We start from the raw sequence: 11,136 nt of genomic DNA, 5'->3' as shown, positions 1-11,136 counted from the left end.
AAGAAAGAAAGAAAGAAAGAAAGAAAGAAAGAAAGAAAGAAAGGCCCAAGTCCAGAGAGATTCACTACTAAATTCTACAAGAACTTTAACAGAAGTTTGACACCAACACTTCTCAAACTCTTTAATAAACTTTAATGGAAAGGGGTACTCCCAGAGTCATTCCTGGGAGGTATCATTACCTCGATTCCAAAACAAGAAAAGAATCCGACCAAAAAAGAGAACTACAGACCAATCTCTTTCATGAAGATAGGTGCAAACATCCCCAACAAGATACTATCAAACAGAGTGCAACAAATCATCAAAAAGACCATATATCATGACCAAGGAGGCTTCATCTCAGGGAAGCAAGGATGGTTTAACATGCACAAATCAATAAAGGTAGTACATAAGCAGGATAGAAATCACATGAGCATCTCAATAGATGCAGAAAAAGCCTTTATCAAAATCCAACAACCTTTCATGATTAAAAACACTGAAGAAAATAGGTATAAAGGGCCGGGGAGATGGCTCAGTGGAATAAGCACTTCCCTGGCAAATGCAAGGGCCTGAGTTCAATCCCTGGTTCTGGGAAAAAAAAAAAAGTATTAAAAGACTTTATCCCAATCTGATAAATGCCATTTATGACAAACCTACTGCCAACATTATATTAAATAGGGAAAAACTGAAAGCTTTCTCTCTAAATTCAGAAACATGACAAGGATTCCAGCATCACCACTCCTGTTTAACATAGTACTCAAATCATTAGCATAAGAAACATAAGAAAGGAAGAAGTCACATAATTTAAAATTTTTTAAAAAAATTTTATTTATTTGTTTCTTTGTTTGCTTATTTGGTATAGGGTCTCACTATGCAGCTTAAATTCATAGTGATCCTCCTGTCTCAGCCTCCTCACTGCTGGGATTACAGGTGTGCACTACCATGCCCGGTTTTGGTGGCTGGCATAGCATGCCCAGGGTCCTGGGGCTGACGTGGCATGTGGTGACAGGGCTCGAACGCAGGTCCTTAGGCTTGCTAGGCAGGTGCTTAGACTGCCAAGCTATCTCCCCAGCCCAGAAGTCACATAATTATTTGCAGATTATATAATCCTTAACATGGAAGACCCAAAAAATCCTACCAAAGGACTCCTAGAATTAATACTTCAGCAATGTATATCAGGATACAAAGTTAACACACAATAATCAACAGTGCTCCTGAACACTGATAATGAATTCACTGGAGAAAAAAATACCATGCACAACAGCATAATTAAAAATTAAACACTCAGGAATTAACCTAAGGAATTGAAAGACTTCTACAATAAAAGCTACAAACTCTGAAAAAGAAATTCAAGAGGACATCAGAAAATGGACGATTAGGCAGAACCAACGTAGTCCAAATGGCCACACTTCCAAAATTGATACGTAAATTGTATGCATCCCAATCAAAAGACAAGCAACACTTTTCACAGAAATGGAGAAAACAATCCTAAAATTTATACGGAACTAGAAGAGACTCAGCATAGCAAAAGCACTGCTGGATAACAAGAGCAAAGCAGGAGGAATCATAATCTCAGACTTGAAGTTATGTTACAAAGTTACAGAGGAAAAAAAAACAGCAAAGTACTGGCAGGAAAACAGACGTGAGGGTCAAGGGAACAGAACAGAACATGAAGAAACAACTTCAAGCACATTTAACGATTTGATCTTTGACAAAGGGGCCAAAAACATGTTCAGGAAAGAAGACAGCATCTTTAGTAAGTGGTGCTGGGAAAACTTGCTATCCACATGAAAACAATTAAATCTAAACCCACAGCTCTTACCATGCACCAAACTAAAATCAGATCGGATCAGTGCATCAACATGGACTAATAAGAAAAGTAAAGACGAGGCTACTCTCATGTATTTGCTGCCACTACTCCCTTCAGCAAGGTCATGTTTGAAAAGGGAAGCAGCAGCAGGGGGCAGAGACAGGGCACTGGAGGCGGAGGTGGTGGGGGCGCTCCTGGGGATGACAGGACTGCTCTGTAACTTAGGCGAGGTGATGGCCGATGAACCCAGCCTGGGTTGAATCTGCGCAGTAGCAAAGGTGCACGTGAGCAACCTGGGCGAATCTAAAGAAGGCCAATGCCCTGGCCTCTATTAATTCCTTTGTGTGACAAAGTACTATCACTTTGCAAAGTGACCCTACAGGGAGGACCAGGCAGCATGCAGGTTCTGGACTCATAGTGGTCCTCCTATTTTCAGCCTCCCCTGTGCTGGGATTACAAGCATGCACTACCACACCTAGTCTCGGGATCAGCTCAGTATACCCAGGGATGGGGCCGGCACAGCTTGAAGTGCCGGGGATGGAACCCCAGTCCCAGCACTTGCCTAAGCAGGCACTTGTTCTGCTGAGCTATCTCGCCAGCCCTTAGCAGTTCATTGTTTGAAAGGAGAAGATAGGAAGCTAGCAGGGAGCAGTGGCAGCAATACGGCTTTCAGGGAGGAGTCGGGTTCTGTCAGGAAGCTGGAAGCCAGTGGGAAGGGTCATCCTCAGGTGGACTGGAGCTGTCCCTGCATGTGGTGGAGGCTGGGAGCATGCAGAGGATCCCAGGAACGGCAGTGAGCCCTGTCTGCCAGCCCTGGCTCCCCCCTCTGAAGGGCACAGGCCTGTGCTTGGGCCCAGGACACTTTCCACAGTTGCTCAGGGAGGACAAGGGGAGCCGGGGATAGGAGAGCAAGGGAGCCTAGAGCACCCTCCAGTGGAGGACAGACTGAGGTCGTGGGCACCAGGTACCTTGGAGACAGCCGAGGAGCCCAAAGATCCAGCCGCGTAAGGCCGTCTGCATCTGCTGCCCGTCCACCACAGGGTCATCCGCCCACAGGCTCAGCCAGTAGCCCCGGCAGAAGGAGGCCACTTGCTGGCAGAGGAAGAGGAAGAGTGTGTAGATGCAGAGGGGGAAGCCCATGGCGCGCAGGTAGCTCAGGTGCATAGCAGCCTTCACCTGTAGGATGTGTGGTGGTCAGGGTTGGAGGGGTGAGTCCTGGAAGGCTAGCAGGGGCCCCCAAAACAGGTCACAGGAACCCCAGCATCCTCTCTTAGTACTGCCCACCTGCAGCACCATCTCCCCTCCAGGCCCTGCCCAGCTTTGCCACCCCTGTCTGCCAGATTCCCCAGTGAACCATTAGAAGTCTTAAAGGTACAGGCTAGGCGACTTGTGGATTTGGAGCATTTTTCTGAGCACCTACTATGAGACAGCCTCATCTTTATGCTCACACTCACTTCCATTCCACAGATCAGGACACTGAGGCGCAGAGAGGAGAAGCGGCTTATGCCAGGCACCAGTCCTACCACTCGGAGCTCTCCACCCAGCTGTGGCCAGAGCAGATTTCTGAAGACATCAACAGGTGGCAACCTGTGCTGCTGCTGCTGCCACTCTCACTCCCAAAACACTGACTCGTGCCCGCATCACAAGTCTTTCCCTTCTCTGGCTCGCTGAGCTCTCCCACCTCCAAACTCTGCACCTGATGTTCCCATCAGCCTGGAGCATGCCCTCTCTCACTTTGCATGGCACACTCCCTCGCATCCTTCAGCACAAACATTGTCCTCCAAGCACCCCATCCAGGCAGCCCCGACTCTCAGTGGGGCTGCACTCATCACCCTTGTTTGTTTCCCTTGTGATGATCTGAAGCTTCCTTGCTCAGTGGTCTAAGTCAGTCGTGGCGAATCACAGTGCTGCACCAGGCTATCTCACCGCAGGCTCTGAAGGATTCGCCATCACTGTGCAAGTGTTCGCTGTCAGCCACCCTCACTATCACAAAACCTCCAACAGGGTAGACTGCCTGGGAGAGTACGCTGGATGGGTGAGTGAATGGTTGAATGGGCGGGTGGATGACGGTATGAGTGGGGGGATGGATGGATAAGTGAGTAGGTGCATAGGTGGGTGGGTAGTTGGGTGAGTACATGAATAGATGGGAGGACAGACAGATCGTCCATCTGTAGGTGCATTCATCACTCCATCCCATCTGTCACCCCCACCTACCCACCCACCCACCTGCCTACTCAACCACCCTCTCATCTGTATGTCTATCTGTGCCCCGTCTTCCACACATGCATCCATCTACCTACCCCCTCACTGATGGATCAGTAGGCAGGTGGGTGGGTGGGTAGGTGGGGAGTGATGGATGGGATGGAGTGATGAATGCACCTACAGATGGATGACAGGGTGGGTGGGAGGAAGGAAGGGTGGGGGGGATGGATGGACAAAGCCATGTCGAAGAGGAGAAATAGTACAAACTTTAGATTTAGACTGACCTAAATGTGGGTTCCAAGTTGGACACGGACACACACACACACACACACACACACACAATCTCTTAACTCTTTCACACTTCAGTTTCTTCATCTCCAAAATAGAGCTAGGATTTTGTAAGGCTTAAAAAAATGAAGATCAAGGATCTTACTTGGCACATAGTAGGTGCTCCATAAAGGTATTTCCCTCCCCCCAGTGCTGTATCTGGTAGGAGGACTTGGGCCTGAGGGCAACAGTAGGAGGGGAAACAGCGGCTGGTGGTTACCCGGCCATACCGCACACTGCCCTCCTGTATTGGCTGTCCTCCCCACTCAGCATCGTCTAGAGGAGCTTTCTTCTGGGCTTCTGAGAGGACGTTGCCCCTCCTAGGGGGTGACTTTATGAACCTGTAATTCAGAAGTGAGAACAAATCAGCATCTCTGGCCAAATGGCAAGCACTAAACTCTGGGGTCTTCCCCCCTCCCTCAACCACCATGCTGAGCACCCAGTAGGTGTCATGCGCTAAGTGCTCTCCCGAATCATCCATGACAGTAGAGCATCCTCTGTGTTGGAGGGCCAGTTGTTCATGCTGTGCATTGTCATTTGGGTCCTACTCATTCTGAACAAAAGCACTTATGCTAAGTCGTGCCACACCGAGCACAGGGGCCACCCAGCAGGCACTCCCCTTGTGATAGTCTGCAGCCCACTTCACCACCTGAGACGCAGTGGTCACACGAAGGATGCACACAGCCTGTTCCCTGCTGAGCCCAGCACTGCAGTGAACTCACCTTTCCGGTCTGTGTTCGGGCCTTCCACCTCCAGCATCACTGGTGCCGCTTGCAGTTTCTGCTTCTGCAAGGCCAGGGGGTCCTGTCACACAGTGTGACTACTCCACAGGACCCAGACACTGAGGCAGCCACCACCCTGAAGGCATCTGTCCCTGTGATCTAGCTTTTGCTGCCTTTCCACCAACCTCTCAGCCCTTTCCCTGGGTTCACTCAGGAACATTATTCATTCATTCCCCATTGCCCAACTCACGCATTTAGCAAAGGCAATGCAGCCACTGCTATACACTTGGGGTTTAGAAAACCAGCAGTACACATTATATAGAGCTGATTTCTTCTGGCTTCCTGGCATCTTAGCTCACACAGCTCCACACAGTGCCTAGAACGTTCTTTACTGGCCAACTTCCACTCAACCTCATGTTGGGTGCCATGTCTCCCAGGAGGGCCCCTCTGTCTCTCATCTGGGCCTACAGAACTGTTCTTGCTGGCCTGAACCACCATTAGTCCACGCATGACAGTCCCATCGGGCATCTTGTACCACACTGGTGGTAGAAGTGGTGTAGTCATGCATGTCACACATAGTTCAAGCTGCTCAGCAGCAAGACATAGATACTGTGGCCCTGTCATGAACATGTTAACCCCAAATCCATGAACAAAAAGCAACTGCTGTCTTAAGGCACTGATTTGGAGGTTGTGTGTTGTGCAGCATTGCCCCAGCCATACTGGCCAATGCAAACATGTGAGTTCTATTCTCCAGCTCCAGGACTATAATCCTGTTGCAGCCCTAATCTTGGCACTTTGACAAGAGCAGGCTAGTGCTGAGCAGATGATTCCAGAAGAGGTAGAACTAAGCCTTGGTGTGCTTGCTTTGCCATAATGGGGAACAGTGTAGCATATGCTCTTGCTCAGGCTCACATCCCAGAGCTGCCACTTATCAGGCATGTGGATCTCGGTTTGCTCATCTGTGAAATGGAGACAGTAAGAAGCATGGCACTGGTTCAGTGCACTGCCGCCAGGTGCAGAGAATCAGCAAAGCCCAGCCAATACCTCCACCTTCGCCACCTCCTGGCTGTTTGGCTCCCTCCAGAAGTGCCACCAGGGCCCCCTTCCTGTGCAGCAGCTCCTCATAGGAGCCCATCTCTGTGATGCCACCATCTGCCAGCACCACGATCTGATCCACCAGGGGCAGGACGTGGAGCGCATGGGTCACGAGGATCCGTGTCTGCGTAGAGAGGTGCAGAAGTTATGCACATGTGCTTGGCCAGGCTTCTGGAGCCAACGGTGGGGCTGAGCTGCACCCCCTGGGCTTAGAGTGGGCAGAAAGGCCCTCCTTATGTTTCTACCCCTCTGGAAAACAGCAGAGAGAATCTGGGGGGTCTCTTTCAAGCTACGTCTCCAAACAGGAGGACACAAAGTTTATCTGGGCCTCATTTACAACTTGAGGCAGAGTTGGACAGGTGCTCTCAGCTGGCTTTGGAGGTCACCATGTGGGGATTAACCGATAAGTTAAAGACATCATAGGTCAGGAAGGTATTTACTACACCGAACCTACTGAATGTGCTAGCTCAGCCACACAGCACACTACAGAGCACAGGGTTCCCCTTGTGACTGTGGGACTCACTAGTTGTCACTGTTTAGCACCACTAAAGTATGAGTAGCCCAAAAGAAGGTGAAAATCCAAAATGCATGGTTTCTGCTAAAAGTCTATCTATTTTACACTATCATAAAATTGAAAAATCCTAAGTAGTTTAACCATACCCACTTAAACAACAAATAGGCACTATCGCAAGCCACTGAGATTTAAGAGCTGTTGGTTATGTAACATTATCACAGCCAACGCTGACCAATACAAAGAGAAAAGCAGACTCAAGGGGAGGATCATGAGACAGACCTAGGTAAGGACTAAATTCTAGGGGCATCCTGTCCCCTTGTGAAGTGGCTGCTGATGAACATCCCTGGACTTACTGTTCCTTGGAGCAGCCCATGGGGGCCAATGACCCGGGTGAAGACATGCTGGCCAACATGGGCATCCAGGGCTGCCAAAGGATCATCCAGCAGGTACGTGGAAGCCTTTCTGTACACAGCCCGGGCTAAGCTCAGCCGCTGCTTCTGGCCTCCAGAGAGATTCATACCCTGTGGCCACAGAGACAAGGAGCCAGGCCTACGTCACATCTGCTGGGCAGCAATGGACGGACTGAGCCTTGTGCACCTGATCTTGCTGGGCCTGTCCTCCAGGTCACAGTCAGCTGTGGGGACCTGCTCCCACCCTGCACCCCTCAGGCCTCACCATGCCCTTCCTGCTGAGCTTCCCGGAGGTCGGTCCTCACCCACGGTACCCATGTTCTTTCCTCCCGCTCACTGCCCCATTCTTTTCAGTCTAGTTTTTCCATGGACACAGTCTTCATGGAGAACCCTGCTTATTTCCCTGGTGCCTCATCTCATGGTAACTCTGCAGTCCTTGTACCCATCCATCCTCCCATCCACCCATCCACCCACCCATCCACCCATCCACCCACCTGTCCATTCTGCATAGCTACTCTGCCCAGCAGGGTCCTAGGCTTTGGCTCTGGGGACAGTGCAATAACCAGAGCCAAATCCTGGCTCTTTGGTCTCTCATTCTAATGAATAGGGTTCATTCATATGCCCTGTAGGCATAGGAGACAGACAATCTGTGACCCAAGCAAGGAGGGTGCTGTTCAGTGCCATAAGGACAAGAAAGCAGGTGGCACAGGGTGAAGTAGCCCGAGCACAGTCACTGTGTTGGGTGAGGCAGCCAGGGAAGTCTGAAGGTAACAGAAGTGAGGGGACAGCAGGTGCCAGGGGCCTGGGGTGGGAATGTACTTTGGGTATTATGGAACATCGTGGGGATCCCTGTGGCTGGACAGAAGCAAGAAAGGGGAGCATGATGGGAGATGAGGTGGAGGCAAAGTAGGGTCAGACAGCAGCAGATCTGGCCAAGGATGGTCAGGAGCTCGGCTTTGTGCATAAAGCAAGACCTTTTGAGCAGAACCATTTGGGCTGAGCAGTGTGAAGGATTGTGGGAAGGGGGCTGGGGACAGAGACAAGCAGCTGGTAAGGACTCTATTGCAGTAATGTGGCAGGGACTGGGGACTTCCCAGGTTCCCTGAGGAAGTTACAGCTGGCTTGGCAATGGATTAGCTGTGGATGTTGGAGAAAGAGGTAACTTGTTGGGCTTGTCCTCTGCTCTTCAGCCCTTAGGAGGCTCTCTAGGGCCCTCCCTGGGCTCTCTCCTCTTCTCCTTGGAAACTTCTCCCACTCCATTATTGAAATCCCATTTTCCCACTGACCATCCTTTAATCCAGAGGTCAGCAAGCTTTTGTCTGGGAAAGGTCAGAGGGTAAGAGGTATAAGACTTTGGGACACACAGTCTATAACGACTACTGAGCTCTAACCTTTGAGTGATAAACCAGCCATGAATCTGACTGTCTCAATAAAGTTTTATTTACAAAACCAGGCAGTGGGCCACATTTGGTCTGGATGCCTGCCTATATCCTGTTTATTGTACATCTCTGCCCAGACCCTTTGCTGGGGCCCAGACAGGAGAAGAGATATGACCGACATCACTCAGCAGGAGACAGCAGAGCAGTAATCTACGTCTTTGTCTTAGTTACTTTTCTTATTGCTAAGACATCCAAAGTTAAAGGAGAAAGGTTTATTTTGGCTCACAGTGTGCAGAGGTTTCAGTCCATAGTCAGCTGGCTGCAAGGCAGGGTGTATCAAGGAGGAAAAACAGTTCATGGCAAAGCAGGGCAGACAGAAAACAGAAGACAGCAAGCAGCAAGCAACGACAGCAACAGGAACACCTGCCTCTCCCTTTTATAACTTCAAGGCTACAGGCTACCCACTTTTGGGGTCATGCAACCCACACCCAGGGTGGGCCATCCTTAATCCCTGCACCACAGCCTCAATCCCAGAGTCCCCCACATACCCTAGAGCCACCCCCCTCTGGAAAGCCCAACTTACAACCTCAGGAAGCTTTGCAGGGACATCTAGATACAAGCGGAACCATCTTACCAGTAACTGCCAGAAAATGCTTCATTGTGCACCCTGGTCACAATTCTGCTTTTCTCTTTGACTCTATGTTCAATCATTAATTAGCAAATATTGGACACCATGTCTGACCCTAAGCGGGGACCTTTTCTCCTACTTTCCTGTCCCATTGACCACAGGTCAGAGAAGTGAGTGGTCCCCAAATGCAATGCCTACTTAGACCGAGAAGCCCAAGGCACTCACCTGCTCCCCAACCTGGGTATGCAAGCCAGCAGGAAAGCTGTCCACATCCGGCCCCAGGGCGCAGGCCTCCAGCACTCTCTCCAGCCACGGGAGGTCCAGCTTCTGCCGGAAGCACACATTCTCCACGACCGAGGTGTTCTGTACCCAGGCTTCCTGGGGCACGTAAGCCACTGGACCCTGAAACGCAACTCATTTTTGGAGACAGAGGTGGGAGCGATTCTGAAGATTAGGGGTGCTGGTCTGGGAGGAAGGAGATGGGAGTGGGCTTAGCAAGGGAGGGGCTGGGAAAGCCAGTTGTCAGGATGGGGACACACTGCAAGTGGGAGGGTGGCCTCACCTGGATGCTCACGGACCCTTCTAGCTTTGACAGCTCCCCAAGAAGGGCAGAAAGCAGGGACGATTTTCCTGCCCCCACTGGACCCACAACAGCCAGCAGACAGCCCTGGGGCACAGTTAGGTTGATCCTAGCAAGCCATGAGAGAAATGCAGCCCTGATCAGCCCAGCACACTTATGTGCAGGACGGATGAGCCCCAGACCCAGCCAGTCGGTCCTGCTGGCCCCTCCACCCTCCAACCTCCCCTGTCCTTGTTCTTGTCCACACACACACACACACACACACACACACACACACACCCTAACCCAGGTGTGCAAACATGCACATTCACACAAGCACATATGCATGCACATACATGTGTGCACACTAATTCCAGCATGCATGTATTTGCAAACCACACATGCTCACACAAAAGGCAGCTACGATCCACATACCTGCCACACATGTATGCAGGCTTATAGACACACATACATTCAGTCCATTCAAACACACACACCTGCTGTGCACAAATGCATGCACCCACACACACACACAACAATGGAGATAGTTTGTGCTGTTTTCCTGCCTCTACTCCTGTTCATTTCCTGTAGTCGACTCTCTACCTACAGCTGCAGGGACCTGTTAAGCCCCAAGTCAGACTGCAACCCTTCCCAGCTAAAGCATTTCAGCGTTTTTACCCTGCACAGGGTCCAAGCTAAAGTCTTAAAGACCATGAACCCGTCTCCTACTGCTCCATCACCTCGGCCACCTGGGGTGCAGGGAGGCATCTCCTTCTAACTGGGTAGGCTCAGATATGCTGTTGCACTATCACGAAAACTCCCACTTCCCTGATTCTGCACAGCTGCACTGCGTCACATCAGGAAGTGGCAGGACCGCCCCCCACACACACACACCTCTCACCTGTGCAGGCAGGGAGGGCTGTCCTGGGACCATGCGAAGGTGCCATCCTGTATGGTGGTGCAGCTCTTCCCAGGGGCTGCAGGTACCAGAAGGCTAGTGACCCACACTACCCAGAGGCAGTCAGCAGTAGCTGAACCCTCCCAGGGCAAATATGCCCACTGTGTCTCATGGACATGGGATTCATGGGTAGGGGGAACCACAGCCCAGGGACCAAATCCCACCTGCCTATTTTCATAAATTAAGTTTTATACCGTCAGGCCTTTTTGTATTTTTTAAATGTATTTGGTATAGGGTCTCACTACACAGCTTGCATTCATGGTGATCCTCCTGTCTCTTCCTCCCCAGCACTGGGATTACAGTGTGCACCACAACACCCGGACTTGGCGGGCTCAGTGTTCCCAGGGCTGAGGCTGGCAAGGCATGTGGTACCAGGGATCGAGCCTCCATCCCTGCCCTTGCCTGAGCTAGCTCACTGGCCCACAGTGTTTAAACAGGAAAAAAAAAAAAAAAAGATACATTGTTAAAAGATGAGCAAGGCAATGATCCGGAGAATATTCAGAAGATTCTTTAATCTAGGAGTTAATTGGAAAGATTCTCACCCTGACTAACTATA

At 50.5% G+C, this 11,136-nt stretch overlaps 1 protein-coding gene across 2 annotated transcripts in view; it reads right to left on the bottom strand.

The window, feature by feature from the left end:
* Abcc6 (ATP binding cassette subfamily C member 6) overlaps positions 1–11,136 on the bottom strand; it is a 57,842-nt gene that overhangs the window by 24,702 nt on the left and 22,004 nt on the right. Inside the window, exons 15-22 of one of the 2 annotated variants that reach the window (XM_004644504.2) lie at positions 10,524–10,599; positions 9,626–9,752; positions 9,289–9,465; positions 7,000–7,167; positions 6,082–6,256; positions 5,038–5,101; positions 4,536–4,656; positions 2,755–2,962 (exon numbers count right to left, since the gene is read on the bottom strand). In XM_004644504.2, the coding sequence (XP_004644561.1) occupies positions 2,755–2,962; positions 4,536–4,656; positions 5,038–5,101; positions 6,082–6,256; positions 7,000–7,167; positions 9,289–9,465; positions 9,626–9,752; positions 10,524–10,599 (1,116 nt within the window). The remainder of the gene's footprint in view (positions 1–2,754; positions 2,963–4,535; positions 4,657–5,037; positions 5,102–6,081; positions 6,257–6,999; positions 7,168–9,288; positions 9,466–9,625; positions 9,753–10,523; positions 10,600–11,136) is intronic. The other variant, XM_023704686.1, reaches the window with a different exon arrangement.

This window comes from Octodon degus, unplaced genomic scaffold (assembly GCF_000260255.1).
Source record: "Octodon degus isolate 3935 unplaced genomic scaffold, OctDeg1.0 scaffold00200, whole genome shotgun sequence".
Lineage (NCBI taxonomy): Eukaryota > Metazoa > Chordata > Mammalia > Rodentia > Octodontidae > Octodon > Octodon degus.
Note: the sequence above shows the minus strand (reverse complement) of the source record. Positions and strands in the feature narration are given on the sequence as shown.